Consider the following 19,863-nt stretch of genomic DNA (forward strand, 5'->3'; position numbering starts at 1 on the left):
TCTGAACTCGTCCTCTCCCTAGCTAGTAGCCCAGGTACCGTGCTTCAACGTGGGCCCACTTGCATTTCTGGATGTTCAGTGTCAAGCCTATGGCTGCAATCTTCTTCAGGACATTCTCAAGGTGGTCCTCCCTGCTGGTGCTGAAGATGATCATTTTATCCAGGTACATAGTCATCAGCCGCTGGAAGGTCACTGGGGCTCCATGCAGCCTGAATGGCATGACAGTGAAATGAAAGAGGCGAAGTGGAGTGCTGAATGTGGTGTACTCACCAGAGTCTTTTGCCAGCGGGATTTGCCAATAACCTTGCAGATTCAAGGGTCAATTGGCATGGTCTAACCTTTTCAGCAGCTCATGAATCCACAGCATGGGGTAGGCATCAAAACTGGAGATGGCATTGATTTTTCAAAAGTCAATGCAAGCCCTCAGGGACCCATCAGGCTTTGCACACTCACCAATGGGCTGCACCATTTACTCTCAGAGGTCTCGATCACTCCCAGGTCCAACATAGTGTGGATCTCAGCCTTGAGTGGTTCCACCAACCTCTCTGGGACTACATAAGGTTGCTGCTGGATGGGAGTGTTGTCCTTCAAGTGAATAGGGTGCACTGCCATTGTTGTTCAGCCGGGGTAGGACTGTAAGAGAGAGGGGTACTGCTGGAAGACTTGGTTCAGCCCTTCCTGTTGTTGAGGGGTCAGATGGCTCAGTTTGGGCTTTGGAGAAGCACTCCAAGCTGCAGGTCTTCAGCCATCTGCCTCCCATCTTCCTTCACCTGTTAGACCATCAAGGAAAGCTTCAGGCCCGCTCTTTCCTTCCACTCCCTCAGCAGGTTGACATGAAATGTCTGAGAAGCCTTTCCTTTCCCCATATGGAGCACTTCATCGGTGACTGGATCTTGCTTCCTCAGGACTTCAAAAGGCCCCTGCCACTTGGTCAAGAGTTTGTTGGTGGAGTTGGGAAGTAGCAGAAGGACCTTCTGACCAGGGATGAACTCATGTGCCTTATGGTCATACCAACTCTTCTAGTTTTGCTGGGCCCTCTCTAGATTGCACCAAGCCTCCTCTCTGTAAGTCTCCTGGTAATCCCTCATTTGTATGACATAAGAGACAACGCCCTCACCTGTGCTGTCTTGGGGCTTGTCCTCCCACTGGTGGAAGAGCAAATCAAGGGGTCCTAGTACATCCCACCCATACAGGAGCTCAAATGGGGAGAAGCCGGTCAATGCCAGGGGAACTTCCCGATATGCAAAAAGGAGGAAAGGCAGCCACTTATCCCAGTCTCTTCCTGCGTCAGACACAATCTTCCTCAGCACGTTCTTGAGGGTTTGATTAAACCTTTCGTCAAGGCTGTCAGTTTGGGGGTGGTAAGGTGTGGTGCAAATACCTGAAATACCCAGCTGATGATGTAATTGAGACATGAGGTATGAGGTGAAGTTGGTGCCCTGGTCAGTTAAAATTTCTTCAGGAAAACCCACACGGGAGAAGAGTTGTACTAGGGCAGCAAAGAGTTCAGGGGTGGTGATGGAACACAGAGGGAAAGCCTCAGGAAACTGGTAGCATAGTCACAAATGACCAATGTATAATGGAAACCAGAACTGCTTTTCTCCAGAGGGCCTCCAATGTCCGTAGCGATACGTTTGAATGGGCTGCAGTGGGGCTTTGTCAGTGTGTCAGATGTGACCGGTCTTTTGGCATTCAGGGCAGGAAGTACAATATTGTTTGACATCAGCATACATAGATGGCCTATAGAATTTGTGGCTCACTCTCAGGTAGGTTTTCTGCTGACCCAAATGGGCGGCTCAGGGGATGGTGTGAGCAAGATGTAAAACAAGGGGCCTACAACTGGTGGGTGCTACCAACTGGTTGTTAGGGGTACCTGCCAGATACAGGATGTCATTTTCCAGCACGTAGTGAGCTTTACAGAACCACAGAGCCATAGAAACTACAGCACAGAAACAGGCCTTTTGGCCCTTCTTGGCTGTGCCGAACCATTTTCTGCCTAGTCCCACTGACCTGCACAGGGACCATATCCCACCATAAACCTCCCATCCACGTATCTGTCCAATTTATTCTTAAATGTTAAAAAAGAACCCGCATTTACCACCTCGTCTGGCAGCTCATTCCATACTCCCACCACTCTCTGTGTGAAGAAGCCCCCACTAATGTTCCCTTTAAACTTTTCCCCCCTCACCCTTAACCCATGTCCTCTGGTTTTTTTCTCCCCTTGCCTCAGTGGAAAAAGCCTGCTTGCATTCACTCTATCTATACCCATCATAATTTTATATACGTCTATCAAATCTCCCCTCATTCTTCTACGCTCCAGGGAATAAAGTCCTAACCTATTCAGCCTTTCTCTGTAACTGAGTTTCTCAGGTCCTGGCAACATCCTTGTAAACCTTCTCTGCACTCTTTCAACCTTATTTATATCCTTCCTGTAATTTGGTGACCAAAACTGAACACAATACTCCAGATTCGGCCTCACCAATGCCTTATACAACCTCATCATAACATTCCAGCTCTTATACTCAATACTTTGATTAATAAAGGCCAATGTACCAAAAGCTCTCTTTACAACCCTATCTACCTGTGACGCCACTTTTAGGGAATTTTGTATCTGTATTCCCAGATCCCTCTGTTCTACTGCACTCCTCAGTGCCTTACCATTAACCCTGTATGTTCTACCTTGGTTTGTCCTTCCAACGTGCAATAACTCACACTTGTCTGTATTAAATTCCATCTGCCATTTTTCAGCCCACTTTTCCAGCTGGTCCAAGTCCCTCTGCAGGCTCTGAAAACCTTCCTCACTGTCTACTACACCTCCAATCTTTGTATCATCAGCAAATTTGCTGATCCAATTTACCACATTATCATCCAGATCATTGATATAGATGACAAATAACAATGGACCCAGCACTGATCCCTGTGGCACACCACTAGTCACAGGCCTCCACTCAGAGAAGCAATTCTCTACTACTACTCTTTGGCTTCTTCCATTGAGCCAATGTCTAATCCAATTTACCACCTCTCCATGTATACCTAGCGACTGAATTTTCCTAACTAACCTCCCATGCAGGACCTTGTCAAAGGCCTTACTGAAGTCCATGTAGACAATATCCACTGCCTTCCCTTCATCCGCTTTCCTGGTAACCTCCTCGAAAAACTCCAATAGATTGGTCAAACATGACCTACCATGCACAAAGCCATGTTGACTCTCCCTAATAAGTCCCTGTCTATCCAAATGCTTGTAGATTCTGTCTCTTAGTACTCCCTCCAATAACTTACCTACTACTGACGTTAAACTCACCGGCCTATAATTTCCCGGATTACTTTTCGATCCTTTTTTAAACAACGGAACAACATGAGCCACTCTCCAATCCTCCGGCACCTCACCGTAGACAGTGACATTTTAAATATTTCTGCCAGGGTCCCCAGCTAAAGGACCCCTTGTCATCCTTCCCTTTCACCTGAGTATGCATATGAGCCAGAGATGGATCTGCTCACTGTAGGGCAGCTATATTTGTGGGGACCTGCCATTGATCAGTGATTGGTTTGTGATGTTAGGTGGGTGGTCAGGTGTACCTAATGCTTTCTCCAGGTGGTGTTTCTGACGTGATTTACGTGGGCCTTTCTTACCCACCTCAAATAGGCTATCAGCCACTGCTGGCAGTGGCTCCACCCAAGCTTTGTTTAACACAGGTCAGGACAAGATTGCAGTGGAGTCAACATTACCCAATAAATCTACTAGGACTGGTAGATCTCTACCAATTACTACATCTTTTGCCAAATCATCAGCATGCCCACCCACAGTAGGTATACATTGTCCAGCACCCTAAGAGTAACATCAGCAGTAGGACACCTTTTAACATCCCCATGTACACATTGAATCATAATATGTTTGCAGAAATCAGCAAGATTAGGTGGTACAAATTCTGTTCAGACCAAGGTAACCATACTTCCGGTATCCAAGAGTGCATACAACTTCTGCCCATTCATCAGGACAGGTATCTCAGTAGCACATTTTACCTGGCTCATCCCCCTTGCAAGGTTAGCTGCCACCCCTGCCTCTAGCAGCAGTCTGGGACTTCTGCTGCCCGAGGGAACTGGAGACACTATGAACCTCGGAGTCCTGACACAGTGGCTGCTCCTGGGTCAACACTCGTCTCTGGTGATGGAGCTCTGATCAGGCTGGTTTGTAACTTTTGGACCTCCTGCAGAAGTATTTCTTCCTGGGCCTGCTGCAAGGAGAAGAATTGGCCAAGAAGAGCGGATAACTCTGACATCCCCACAGACTTACCGGGCCCCTTGGAAGGACCCCCATGTGTCTTGGGCTGTGCACCTTGGGCTACATACTCCATCGTGTCCCACCATCCGTCCTCAAGACACTTCATTCCTGGAGCAGCTGGCTTAACTCTGGTCTTCCGTGAGCGCAGCCTCCGCTCTTTTCAACATCTTCACCCCTTTCTGGCTTTTTCATCCCACCGCTGCCACCATCTGTCACACCTCACTATCAGGTGTGGGTAAGTGTACCCGACGAGGGTCACCGTTGAAAAAAAATGCAGGTGGTTAAGCCGCAATAGCACACTAGTGCCAAGTGAAAAAAAACAAAAGTTGTGAAGAAAAAAGTATTTACAAATAGACAAATGAAAATAAACATATACAAGAAATTACAAAAATATAGCTTTCTCCACGACATGTTTTGTCATTAAATTTCCAATATAACTATTCACCAGCCATTAAACCCAACCTCCACACTCCTCAGCAAAGCCCAACTGATGGATTAAATCTGCCTGTGTAGGGTGCAATGCGTTTGCTCCTTCTAACCCAGGCATTATTTTAGGACACCCAAACTGTCCCTCGGGTCTTTTGGGGCCATTCTGCTGTCTACAAACCAACGTAACAGAGTGAGTGAAAATAACTGAAGCTGTTTGGAATGCCTGTATCTAGAATCCTTGTTTTTATGAGTCACAAACCAGTAGAGTATGCTAAGGGATTGTTTTGATTAGCCAAACTAGCGATTCTTTTTCATTTGGGGTGTGTAAGTGGTGAACTCCCGAGAACTGCAGAATGGGAGGGCAAAGTATGTGAACTACTGGGGAAGCTAGACCAGGGACAGGACGAGGAGGAGTGACTAACCGGGCAAAGAGGCACGGTTAGCGGGAGAATTAGCATTGCCAACCTGTTCTGTCACATACAGAAATCCCCCAAGAGAAGTTTTATTCTTATAGAGCCAAGAACAGCATGGTTACAGGCCCTTCTAGCCCAACAAGCCCATGCTCCTCAATTATAGTCATATGACAAATTAATAACCTACTAATCTGTGGGAGCAAACTGGAGCACCTGTAAGAAACCCATGTGGTCATGAGGAGAATGTACAAACTCTTGATTTGACGTGGAATTGAACTTGGGTCACTGGCGTGTAATAGTGATATGCTAACTGCTACGCTACTGTATCACCCAATACCCACAATCCCTGGCTTAGGATCCAAATCATCCCTATCCCTCCATTCCCTGCATATTCACATGCCCATTTAAAAGCCTCTTAAACACCATTATCGTATCTGCTTCCACCAGCACTCCTGACAGCCCATTCTAGGCACCTACCTTTCTGTGCAAAATGTCCTTTAAACTTTTCCTCCTCTCACCTTCAATGACAATCACAACTAAGAATCTTGCTGGTGTTCATAATCAATGAACTAGTACAGATATAACGGGCCAAAAGGCAACCTTCTGTGCAATTCTCTGTTGCTGCAAACATTGACCATTTGGTGGGGGATTGAAATGGTTTCTGTAGCTTAGGAAAAAGGACAATCTGACCAAGAGAAGAAAAACTTAAGCAACTTTAATTAGCAAAGTGAGTTGAGCTTGACTTATTTTAAGCACCAATATCTTTTTTTTCCACAAATCCAATTTCACAGCTTAACATGGCCCAGTAAGCACAATGGTAACATACAGTTTATCTGCATGAAGCATATTGCTTTAATGAACGAACCTCTTAGTACACAACATGACCAGTTACTGTCAAAGCTCAAGCGACTAGTTATTGGGAGGTCAACAGTCCAAACCTTGGGCCTCCAATTAGCTACCAATGAAGAATCAAGCTGATGTACATCACAGAGCAGAGCAACACAGCTAAGGAATTAAAACCTCCTTTCCTTGTTGTTCCCTTCAGTAGAAATTACTTCCTGCCAGACAAAATTCTCCTAGTTCCCGATCCATGATGGATATGTCCCTTGTACACAAGATCATTGGAAAATATTCAGATTAATTTATTTATCACATGTACATCGAAGCATACAGTGAAATGTGTCGCTTGAGTTAACAGCCCACCCAACATAGGTATCTGCTGGGAGCAGCCCACAAGTGTCGCCACATGTTCCAGCACCAACATAACATGCACACAACACACGCACTCAGCAGAACAACACAGAACACAACAAAAAGAAGTGTCCTAAAAGAGGAGGTTAAGGTAAAGAAATCGAGAAATTTAGGAAAGGAATTTCAATCCTTTGGATCTTGGGAGGTGAAAGTTTGGCCACCAGTGACTAAAGTAGGGATGTAGCAAGGTAAGGAATAAAGTAGGGATTCAGGGGTGGAAGTTAGCATAACGCTTTGCAGCACCAGTTGTAAGATCACGGTTCACTTCCCACAGCTGTCTGTAAGGAGTTTGTACATTCAACCCATGACTGCATGGGTTTCCTCTGGGTGCCCCAGTTTCCTCCCACATTCCAAAGAATTAGGATTAGTATGTTGTAAGCATGCTATAATGATGCTGGAAACATGGCAACACTTGCAGGCTGCCCCCTGTACATACTTGAGTGTATTGGTTATTAATGCAAATGATACATTTCATTGTATCTTTCAATGTCCATGTGATAAATAAATCTGAATTGGAATCTGATATGATAGACAGTCGGCTGATGGTGTAGTGGCATCAGCACTGGACTTCAAGGCAGATGGTCCTGAGTTCAAACCCAATCAGGTCCCAACCTGGGCAGCAGCAGTATCTGTGAGGAAGAAAGGTCTGGCAATCTGCTTCCATATCTTGTCATGAAAACCCAATGGACCCTATGGTCCATGGGGTCACAAAGAGTCGGACTCAACTAAAACGACTGAACAAGAAATGGTAGACCGTCAGAATAGTGCAAAAGAGGAACTATTGTTGTTTTGTTGCTTGTTGTGTTCTGTGTTGTTCTGATGAACATTGTGGGCATGCTGTTTTGGCATCTGAATGTGTGGCAACATTTGTGGACTGCCCCCAGGTCACCCTTGGGTATGCCTTTTATGATACATTTCACTTATCTTTCAATGTACATGTGATAAATAACTCTGAATCTGAAAGTTCATTTTTGTGTTCAAATACTCCCATATCTACATAAATTCCCATCTCTTCTCTGATTCTGTAACCTCCTCCATCTCTACAGTCTTTCTGCGATTCTCATTAGTATCGTAGAAACCTAAAGCACAGAAACAGGTCCTTTGTCCCATCTGGTCCACACCAAACTGTTATTCTGCCTAGTCCCATTGACCCATATCTGAACTGGAACTGTTCCTCCCATCCACATACTTATCCAAATTTCTCTTAGATGCTGCAAGCAGCTGAAAACTAGATGCCTTGAAAGGGATAACACCAAGGATTGCGATTTAAAAATAATCGGTCTCCCACTTTGAGAAAGATGAAGCAGTTCTTCTTCTTTTCTCTCTTAGAAGGTCATAAAAATTTGGAACTCTGTTCCTCAAAAGGCAGCATGAACAGAGGCTTTGAATATTTTAAGGCAGAGGTTAATAGATTTTGCCAAGTAACAGAGTGAACAATTCAGGAGGGAATATGGAGGTGAAGTTACAATCCAATCAACCAACATCTCAGTGAAAGGAAGAACGTCTTTCTAAATTAAAATGGAAAGCTGAAGCATAAAAGGGAAGCCATGCAGTGTGAAGAGAGTCCACTTTGGTGAAGTGAGATGAAATGAACCAGCACTTCATAGAAACCACAGAAACCGTAGAAAAACTACAGCACAGAAACAGGCCTTTTGGCCCTTCTTGGCTGTGTCAAACCATTTTCTGCCTAGTCCCACTGACCTGCACACGGACCATATCCCTCCATACACCTCCCATCCATGTACCTGTCCAATTTATTCTTAAATGTTAAAAAAGAACCCGCATTTACCACCTCGTCTGGCAGCTCATTCCATACTCCCACCACTCTCTGTGTGAAGAAGGCTCCCCCCCCCAATGTTCCCTTTAAACTTCCCCCCCCTCACCCTTAACCCATGTCCTCTGGTTTTTTTCTCCCCTTGCCACAGTGGAAAAAGTCTGCTTGCATTCACTCTATCTATACCCATCATAATTTTATATACCTCTATCAAATCTCCCCTCATTCTTCTACGCTCCAGGGAATAAAGTCCTAGCCTATTCAACCTTTCTCTGTAACTGAGTTTCTCAAGTCCCGGCAACATCCTTGTAAACCTTCTCTGCACTCTTTCAACCTTATTTATATCCTTCCTGTAATTTGGTGACCAAAACTGAACACAATACTCCAGATTCGGCCTCACCAATGCCTTATACAACCTCATCATAACATTCCAGCTCTTATACTCAATACTTTGATTAATAAAGGCCAATGTACCAAAAGCTCTCTTTATGACCCTATCTACCTGTGACGCCACTTTTAGGGAATTTTGTATCTGTATTCCCAGATCCCTCTGTTCTACTGCACTCCTCGGTGCCATACCATTAACCCTGTATGTTCTACCTTGGTTTGTCCTTCCAACGTGCAATACCTCACACTTGTCTGTATTAAACTCCATCTGCCATTTTTCAGCCCACTTTTCCAGCTGGTCCAAGTCCCTCTGCAGGCTCTGAAAACCTTCCTCACTGTCTACTACACCTCCAATCTTTGTATCATCAGCAAATTTGCTGATCCAATTTACCACATTATCATCCAGATCACTGATATAGATGACAAATAACAATGGACCCAGCACTGATCCCTGTGGCACACCACTAGTCACAGGCCTCCACTCAGAGAAGCAATTCTCTACTACCACTCTTTGGTTTCTTCCATTGAGCCAATGTCTAATCCAATTTACCACCTCTCCATGTATACCTAGCGACTGAATTTTCCTAACTAACCTCCCATGCGGGACCTTGTCAAAGGCCTTACTGAAGTCCATGTAGACAATATCCACTGCCTTCCCTTCATCCACTTTCCTGGTAACCTCCTCGAAAAACTCCAACAGATTGGTCAAACATGACCTACCATGCACAAAGCCATGTTGACCCTCCCTAATAAGTCCCTGTCTATCCAAATGTTTGTAGATTCTGTCTCTTAGTACTCCCTCCAATAACTTACCTACTACCGACGTTAAACTCACCGGCCTATAATTTCCCGGATTACTTTTCGATCCTTTTTTAAACAACGGAACAACATGAGCCACTCTCCAATCCTCCGGCACCTCACCTGTAGACAGCGACATTTTAAATATTTCTGCCAAGGCCCCTGTAATTTCAACACTAGTCTCCTTCAAGGTCCGAGGGAACACCCTGTCAGGTCCCGGGGATTTATCCACTTTAATTTTCCTCAAGACAGCAAGCACCTCCTCCTTTTCAATCTGTCCAGTTTCCATGATCTCACTACTTGTTTCCCTTAATTCCATAGACTTCATGCCAATTTCCTTAGTAAATACAGACGCAAAAAACCTGTTTAAGATCTCCCCCATTTCCTTTGATTCCGCACGTTCCGCTTCCTACTGTCTTTAATAATTATGTCATAACATCAGCACAGCCTACTGACATGCGTCGGTGCATTCTACATACACCCTGTACACTTGACCAGAACCATCTATATTTACTTGACATCCTGCAATCAAAACTCATTTCATGAGCTTTATGTTTTCATACGAACCCAGATGTAAAAATTAATGGAACACCTTTGGCTCAATAAGGAGGATTGCAGCAACAAATGCAGACCCAGGAGCTTGCTCTGCTATTCAATTAGATCACGCTGATCTGAATTTTAACTCCAATGATGCACGATGGTTTCGAACCAGCAGAATCATTTCTGAACAAAATTCTTTTCACTATCCTTCTGATATCAGTTAGTATCACTTTCAAGGACTCTATAACTCATGCTCTCAGTAAATATAAAGCTGAGGCTTTACAAGACATTGATCAAACTGCACTTGGAATATGGTGAGCAGTTTTATTCATTTAGAGATACAGCGTGGAACAGGCCTTATTGTCCACCGAGCCACGCTGCCCAGCAACCCACTAATTTAACCGTAGCCTACTCATAAGACAATTTACAATCAGCAATTAACCTACTTACCAGTACGTCTTTGGACTGTGGGAGGAAACCAGAGCACCCAGGGGAAACCCACGTGCACATGGGAAGAACGTACAAACTTTCTTACAGAGGGCACCAGAATTGAACTCTGAACTCCGAACTTCAAACTCCAATGTCTGAGCTGTAATAGCCCCTTATCTAAGAAAGGATGTGCTGGCATTGGAGAGGGTCCAGAGAAGGCTCACAAGAATGGTTCCAGGAATGAAAAGGTTAAGGTATGACGAGCATTCTCTGAGCCTATAATTGCTGGAGCTTAGAAAATTCAATACGTTCAAACAATTCAAGTCCTTGGTGAATTTAGTTACTTAAGCTTGAGGCTGGCCTGTGTTTTTATTGAAATTGGAAATTGTTATATTATTGTCACATGTACGATGATACAATATCTTGCATACAGATCCAATCAATACACAAATGCATTGAGGTAGCACAAAGTAAAACAAAAAAAATACAGGATAAAGTGTAACATCTACAGAGAAAGTGCTGTTCAAGTAGGCAATAAGACAATAAGACCAAAAGATATAGAGCAGAATTAGGCCATTCGGCACACCTAGTCTGCTCCACCATTCTATCATGACTCATAAATAATCCCTCTCAACTCCATTCTCCTGTCTTCCCCCCCATAACTAATCAAAAACCTAACAACCTCTGATTTAAATTTACCCAATGACTAGGCCTTCACAGCCATCTGTGGCAATGACTTCCACAAATTAACCACCCTCAGGCCAAAGAAATTCTTCCTCATCCCTGTTCTAAATGGACATCCATCTACTCAGAGGCTGCGCTCTCTGGTCTTAAACTCACCCACTATTGGAAACATCCTTTCCTCATCCTCTCTATCTGGGCCTTTCAGTATTCGATAAATTTCAATGACACTGCCCCCTCCAATTTTCTAAACTCCAGCGAGTACAGGCCCAGAGCCATCAAACACGCCCTTTCATTCCTAGAATAATTCTCGTGAACCTCCTCTGGGCCCTCTCCAATGGCAGCACGCCTTTTCTTAGACAAGGGGCCCAAAACTGCTCACAATACTCCAAGTGCAGTCTGATGCATGCCTGATAAATCCTCTGCATCACATAAGACCATAAGACATAGGAGCAGAATTAGACCATTTAACCCCTTGAGTTTGCTCCACCATTCCATTGTGGCTGATTTATTATCCCTCTCCTGCATTTTTCCCATAGCCATCCTTGTTCTTGTATTCTAGTCTTCTCAAAATGAATGCTAATATTACATTTGCCTTCCTTACCACTTACTCAATCTGCAAGTTAACCTTTAGGGAATCCTGCACAATGATTCCAAGTTCCCTTTGCATCTCTGAATTTTGTATTCTCTCCCTGTTTAGAAAATGGTTTATGCTTTTATTTTTTCTACCAAAGTGCATGACCATACACTTCCTGACACTGTATTCCGCCTGCCACTTCTTTGCCCATTCTCTCAATCAGGAGACTCCCTGTTTCCTCAAGTCTACCTGCCCTCCACCTACCTTGTCTGCAAACTTGGCCACAAAGCCATCCAAATCGTTAACACATAATGTGAAAAGAAGCGGTCCCAAAACCAATGCCTTTGGAACACCATTAGTCATTGGCAGCCAACCAGAAAAAGGCCCCACTTATTCCCACTCTTTGCCTCTTGCCAGGCAGCTAATCTTCTATCCATGCCAGAATCTTTCCTGCAATACCATGAATTCTTATCCTGTTAAGCAGTGTCATGTGAGGCATCTTGTCAAAGACCTTTTTGAAAATCCAGTGTGTGTGTATATATATATATATATATATAGTAAAGGCATCCGTTAGTCTTGCGCCGTTAGTCTTGCGAGACCATGGATCTGCACCTGGAAAATCTTCACTCTCCAGGGCGCAGACCTGGGCAAGGTTGCAAGGTTGTATGGAACACCGGCTGTTGCCCATGCTGCAAGTCTCCCCTTTCCACGCCACCGATGTTGTCCAAGGGAAGGGCAAGGGCCGATACAGCTTGGCACCGGTGTCATCACAGAGCATTGTGTAGTTAAGTGTCTTGCTCAAGGACACAGCATGCTGCCTCAGTTGGATACTTAAGACTTTTGCACAGTACTGCTGCTGCAAAAATAACAGATTTCATGACATATGTGAGTGATGATAAATCTGATTCTGACATGGGTCTCTATTGTGGACTGAGAGTGGGAAGGGGCTAGGGAGTGGGTTGGTTAAAGGAGAAGGGAGAGGGGAGAGAGCGGGAAGCACCAGAGAGACATTCTGTAATGAACAATAAACCGATTGTTTGGAATCGAGTGACCTAGCCTGGTATCTCAGGGCTGGGTGTGTCAGCTGCATCAACCCCAGCACTCCTTCTCTGCCCCCTGTCCCACACACCTCAATACTAATGCCTCTGCAATCGCTTCAGCTACCTCCTTCAGAACTCTGGTGTAGTCCTCTGGTCGAAGTGACTTACCTACTTTCAGACCTTCTTATTAATAGCAACTACACTCACTTCTGCCCATTAACACTCTCATATTTCTAGCAGGTGTCTTTCACAGTGAAGAGTGACACAAAATGCTTATTAATTTCACCTGTCATTTCTTTGTCTCCCATTACCTCAGTGTCATTTACCAGCGGTCCGAATTCCACTTTTTGAGTAATAAAGAGTAAAAGAGAGTGGACTGCGCCCAATCAGTGAGCGGGAGCACAAGAAGATGCAATGATTTCACTTAGGTTTGCGGCTGAAGATTAAAATAGGCAGCGCTTCGCGGCAGTTGCGCCCAGTCAATAAGCAGAAGCACGAGAAGGAGCGGCAATTTCACTTAGGTTCGCGGCTGAAGATTAAAATAGGCAGCGCTTTGCAACATTTTTTGAAGGTGGACTGCAGCCAATTTGTGAGCGGGAGCACGAGAAGATGCGGCAATTTCACTTATGTTCGCGGCTGAAAATTATAAAAAGCAACGCTTTGCAGCAGTTTTTGGAGTTGGACTGCGTCCAATCTGTGAACGGGATATATTGGAAAGGGCAAATAAAAATAAGGCAGGGGCAAGCGGAGCAGCCATTGTGTGAATGTGAATGTTGGAGTGTCTTTGGCTCATCAAGCTTGGGCCAGGTAAGTATCTGGTAATTTTCTTTTTCTTCTTTATTCTTCATTCCTCATCTGTTAGGGCATAGTTAGTGCAGTGAGAGTGGCTCCAAGGGCTAAGTTTTGTTCTGTGTGTAAGATATGGGTATTCTGGGAGACCTCCGGTCTCCCGGATAACTACGTTTGCACCAGGTCCACTGAGCTGCAGCTCCTCGGGTAACATGCTAAGGAATTGGGGCAGCAGCTCGATGACCTTCAGCTCATATGGGAGACTAAGGAATTGATAGATAGGACCTACAGGGAAGTAGTCACCCTTAAGCTGCAGGGGGCAGGTAACTGGGTGACTGTTAGATAAAGGAAGGGAAATGGGTAGCTAGTGTAGAGTACCCGCTGCTGTTCCTCTCAATAATAAGTATACCACTTCAGATACTGCTGAGGGGACGGCCGCCTGGGGGGAGCCGCAACTCTGTGTCTAGCACAGAGTCTGGGGCTGCGGCTCAGAAGAGAAGAGACGTGAAGAAGACTGCAGTGGTGATAGATTCCATAGTCAGAGGAACAGAGATGAGATTCTGTGGATGTGAAAGAGACATTCGGATGGTACAATCCCTCTCGAGTGCCAGGGTCAGAGATGTCTCAGATCGGGTCCATGGCATTCTAAAGGGGGAGGTTGAGGAGCCAGAAGTCTTGGTACACATTGCCACCAATGATAGGAAAAGGGAGGTGGTCTTGAAGAGAGATTTTAGGGAGGTAGGTAGAAAGCAGGACCTCCAGGATAGAAATCTCTGGATTGTTGCCTGTGCCACAAACCAGTGAGGATAAGAATAGGATGATTTTGCAGGTGAATATGTGGCTGAAGAACTAGTGCAGGGGGGGAGGAATTCAGGTTTCTGGATCATTGGGATCTCTTCTGTGGAAGGTATGACCTGTACAAAAGGGATGGGTTACATCTGAATCCAAGGAGGCAATGTCCTTGCAGGTAGGTTTGCTAGAGCTGTTTGAGAGGGTTTAAGCTAATTTGGCTGAGAGATGGGAACTGGAGTGATAGGGCTGAGGATGGGGTGGTTGTTTTGGGTTAGTTGGTCTACAAACAGAGGTAGTGAGACTACTAGCAAGGAAAGGATCAGGCAAAATTGCAGTCAACAGGATGAGTTGCAATGTAAAAGGGGGGTAAAATCAAAAAGGGATGAATATTGGACTGAAGGTGTTATATCTGAATGCACGCAGTATACGGAATAAAGTAGAAGAACTCGTAGCACAGTTCCAGATTGGCAGGTATGATGTTGTAGTTATCACTGAATCATGGCTGAAAGAAGATTATAGCTGGGAGCTTAATATCCAAGGATTCATGTTGTATCAATAGGCAAGGGAGTGGGGTGGCTCTGTTCAAATCATTAGGAAGATGACATATGATCAGAAGGTGTAGAATTGTTGTAGACAGAACTAAGAAAATGGAAGGGTAAGTAGACCCTAATGGGAGTTATAAACAGACCTCCAAACTGTAGCAAAGATGTGGTCTACAAATTACAATGGGAGATAGAAGCTCAGAGACCTCGGCCTTCACCCTGCCTTATGCAGTTGGATCCTGGACTTCCTGTCAGATCGTCAGCAGGTGCTAAGAGTGGACTCTCTCACATCTGCCCCTCTGACTCTTAACACAGGAGCCCCTCATGGCTGTGTCCTAAGCCCCATTCACTGAACACCCATGACCGTGTGACACCCACAGCTCCAATCTGCTAATTAAATTTGTTGATGACACTACATTGATTGACCTTATCTCAAATAATAATGAGGCAGCCTACAGAGAGGAAGTTACCACCCTGACACAGTGGTGTCAAGAGAACAACCTCTCCCTCGACATCGCAAAAATAAAGGAGCTGGTTGTGGACTACAGGAGGAATGGAAACAGGCTAACCCCAATTGACATCAATGGATCTGGGGTTGAGAGAGTAAACAGCTTTGATTTCCTCAGCATACACATCACTGAGGATCTCATGTGGTCTGTACATAACGGCTGTGTGGTGAAAAAAGCTCAACAGCGCCTCTTTCACCTCAGACGGTTGAAGAAGTTTGGCATGAGTCCCCATACCCTAAGGACTTTCTATAGGGGTACAATTGAGAGCATCCTGACTGGCTATATCACTGGTATGGAAACTGTAATTCCCTCAATTGCAGGACTCTGCAGAGAGTAGTGCGGACAGCCCAGTGCATCTGTAGATGTGAAATTCAGGACACTTATAAAGATAGGTGTGTAAAAAGAACCCTAAGGATCATTGGGGACCTGAGTCAACCCAACCACAAACTGTTCCAGCTGCTACCATCTGGGAAATGGTACCGCAGCAATAAAGGCCAGGACCAACAGGCTCCGGGACAGCTTCTTCGTCCAGGCTATCAGACTGATTAATTCACGCTGATACAATTGTATTTCTGTTATATTGACTGTCCCGTTGTACATACTATTTACTGCAAATACTATAAATTGCACTTCGCCCATTTAGACGGAGATGTAACATAAAGACTTTTACTCCTCATGTATGTGAAGGATGTAAGAAATAAAATCAAGTCAATTCAATTCAATTCAAAATGCATGTCAAAAGGGCAACCTTATGATAGTCATGGGGGATTTCAATATGCAGGTAGATACAGAAAATCAGGTTGAAGCTGCATCCCTAGAGAGGGAGTATGTAGAATGCCTATAAGATGGATTTTTAGAGCAGCTCATAGTTGAGCCCAATAGAGGATCAGCTGTTGTGGATTGGGTGGTGTGCAATGAACTGGAATTGATTAGAAAACTTAAGGTAAAGGAACCCTTAGGTACCAGTGATCCTAATATGATAGAATTCACCCTGCATTTGACAAGGTGAAATTAAAGCCAGATGTATCAGTATTACAGTGGAGTAAAGAGAATTACAGAGGCATGAGAGAGGAGTTGGCTAAAATTGATTGGAAGGGAACACTAGCAGCGATGATGGCAGAGCAACAATAGTTGAAGTTTCTGGGAGCAATTCGGAAGGCACAGGATAGATATATCCCAAAGAAGAACAAGTACTCTAAAGGCACGATGATGCAACTGTGTCTGACAGGAGAAGTCAAAGACAACATTAAAGCCAAAGAGAGGACATATAATTGAGAAAAAAATAATGGGAAGTTAAAGGATTGGGAAGCTTTTAAAAAACAATGGAAGGCAACTAAAAATCATAAAGGAGGAAAAGATGGAATACGAAGGTAAACTAGCCAATAATATTAAACTAGCCAAACCATCTTCAGATATATAACGTGCAAAAGAGAGATGAGAGTAGATATTGGACTCCTGGAAAATGATGCTGGAGAGATAGTAATGTGGGACGAGGAAATGGCATATGAACTGAATAAGTATTTTGCATTAGTCTTTACTGTGGAAGACACTAGCAGTATGCTGGAGGTTTGAGAGTGCCAGGAGGCAGAAATGTGTGGTTGCCATTTCTGGGGAGAAGGTTCTTGGGAAACTGAAAGGTCAGAAGGTAGATAAGTCCACTGGATCAGATGGTGTACACCCCACCCAGGGTTCTGAAAGAGGTGGCTGAAGAGATTGTGGATGCATTAGTAATGACCCGTCAAGAATCACTTGATTCTGGCCTGGTTCCAGAGGACTGGAAAATTGCAAATGTCACTCCACACTTCAAGAAGGGACAGAGGCAGAAGAAAGGAAATTATAGGCAAGTTGGTCTGATTTCAGTGTTTGGGAAGATGTTGGAGTTGATTGTTAAGAATGTAGTTTCGGGGTATTTGGAGGCACATGATAAAATAGGCCGAAGTCAGCATGGTTTCCTTAAGGGAATATCTTGCCTGGCAAATCTATTGGAATTCTTGGAATAAATAACAAGCAAGATAGACAAATGAGCATTAGTGGATGTTGTGTACTTGGATTTTCAAAAGGCATTTGACAACGTGCCACACATGAGACTGCTTAACAAGTTAAAAGCCCACGGTATTATTGGAAATATTCTACCATGGATTCTACCATTGGTTGATTAGCAGGAAGCAAAGAGTGGGAATAAAGGGATTCTGGTTAGCTGCCGGTGACTAGTGGTGTTCCACAGGGGCTCTGTGTTGGGACCATTCCTTTATACATTATATGTCAAATATTTGGATGACAGAATTGATGGCTTTGTGGCCTATTGTGCGGACAACACGAAGATAAGTGGAGGGGCAGGTAGTTTTGAAGAACCAGTAAGTCTACAGAAGGACTTAGACAGATTGGGAGACTGGGCAAAGAAGTGGCAGATGGAGTACAGTGTCGGGAAATGTATGGTCATACACTTGGTAGAAGAAATAAAGTGTGGACTATTTTCTATATGCCCTCTTTACATTGCTATCATCGAAGAGGAGGTATAGGAGCTTAAAGACCCATGCTCAATATTTTAAGAGCAAAACACAGAATGCTGTTGAATCTGACCAGGCTATGCAGCATCTATGGAGAGGAATTATTTTAATCCTCTGCATTCAGACTGCCTGACCTGCTGAGTTCTTCTAGTGTTTTTGTATGTTTTACTCTGGGTTTCTCGTATTTCTTACGTTTATTTATTTACTTAGATACAGCGTGACCTTTCTGGCCCTTGAGTCATGTCACCCAGCAACCCTCAATTTAACCCTAGCCTAATCACAGGACAATTTACAATGACCAGTTCACCTACTAACCAATACGTCTTTGGACTGTGAGAGGAAACCGGAGCACCCAGAGGAAACCCACACAGTTACAGGGACAAAGTACAAATCTTTACAAGTGGCGGCAGGAATTGAACCCAGGACACCTGTACTATAAACCACTGTGCTACTGTACTATGCTTTAGGAACAGCTTTATTCCCCCTACCATTAGATTTCTGAACTGTCCATGATACCATGAACAATGCCGTGCTATTTCTCTATTGCCTTACTTAATTTTTCTTTGTAATTCTACAGTAATTTTTATAGCTTTGCACTGTGCTGCCACAAAATTTCATGACATATGATAATAGACCTGATTCCGATGCTGATTCGATTCCAGCAGCTCCTTTAGTAGTGTGTTCCATATATATGTGAGAAACTTACCCCTCAGATCTCCTTTAAAATCCTTTCCTCTCACCTTAAATCTATGCACCCTTGTTCTTGATACTCCTACGATGGGAAAAAGATTAAGGATTCTACATTTTGCTTCCTGAATGGCTGTGGAAAATCCTTAATGCGATTTATTAGTAACACACACAAAATGCTGGAGGAACTCAGCAGGTCAGACAGCATCTATGGAAAGGTATAAACAGAGGATATTTCAAGTTGAGACCCTTCATCAAGCACAATGCTGCCTGACCTGCTGAGTTCCTTCACCATTTTGTGTGTGTTTCTCTGGATTTCCAGCATATACAGAATCTCTTGTGTGACTGTGATGTATTACTTTAAGGCCCAGGAATCTTACTGAATTGACAGCTAACACAAGCAGGCTTGGAAAAAGGGGAGTTATTGCCAAAAAGATGACTAGTTATTTGTGGTGCTTTCTTTACCACTGTTTGCCTTGATCACACATTCTGGACCAAGAAGTTTTATTTTTATTTATTTCAGTTTGTTAGTTGTAAAGTGTTAGGAGAGAGGGAGAGTAGAAAAGAGGAGAACATGTGATCAAGGCTCTGGATATAAAGAAAACTGGAGCCGGTAACAGTGTATTAGACCAGAGGGACACTTGCTCCCATTTCTGAAGCAAAATATACCCTATGTTTACAATGTTCAGAAATGCAGCTATTACTTGGAGAGATTAAACTTAAGTTCTACAATGTAACTGAGAGAGATATTCTGTCTCCTCAAAATGAACTCAATTGTGACAAACATATTTCTTTTTCTGAAAACACAAGCCACTTACCTCCAGTTGCTATGGTGATCTGACGCAGATAATGGCCATAGAAAGGGAAATCGAAGGACAGAATCAATCTCTGTGGAAAAGAGTAAAATGACTAGAGTGTGGAACACCAGAAAAATAAACCAAGAGGTCGTGCACAGTGTTGAACTGAGTACAATGCCTTAAAAGGCACCATCTCAATGGGCTGAAAGCTGGCTCTTCAATGGAGAATGATGGCAGAGAAACAACCAGGCTTGTAACATGTGATGAGGCTTCAGGTACTCCTATTCCAAGGTTTTGACCTGGAATATTGACCATTCTTTTGCCTCCACAGATGCTGCCTGACCTGCTGATTGTCTTTTGTTCCAGATGCTAGCATCAGCATTAAGAACCCCACCAGCCAGGACACAATGATACCCAATGATACCAACAGGGAGGAAGTCCAGGAGTCTGAAGACATACTCAGTGTTTTAGGAACAGCTTCTTCCCCTCCACCATCAGATTTCTGAATGGCCAATGAACCCATGAACACTACCTCATTATCTTTGCTTTCTTTTACTATATATATGTGTGTGTGTGTGTGTGTGTGTGTGATATTTAGAACTTTGCAAAAGTCTTAGGCACGCTATATTTTTATGTAAATTT

General features: G+C 44.0%; 1 protein-coding gene across 2 annotated transcripts in view; it reads right to left on the reverse strand.

The window, feature by feature from the left end:
* Positions 1–19,863, reverse strand: part of LOC140191385 (plexin domain-containing protein 1-like) — a 618,167-nt gene that overhangs the window by 364,235 nt on the left and 234,069 nt on the right. For both annotated transcript variants that reach the window (XM_072248762.1, XM_072248761.1), the window contains exon 4: positions 19,243–19,312. In XM_072248762.1, the coding sequence (XP_072104863.1) occupies positions 19,243–19,312 (70 nt within the window). The remainder of the gene's footprint in view (positions 1–19,242; positions 19,313–19,863) is intronic.

This window comes from Mobula birostris, chromosome X, assembly GCF_030028105.1.
Source record: "Mobula birostris isolate sMobBir1 chromosome X, sMobBir1.hap1, whole genome shotgun sequence".
Taxonomy (NCBI): Eukaryota; Metazoa; Chordata; class Chondrichthyes; order Myliobatiformes; family Myliobatidae; genus Mobula; species Mobula birostris.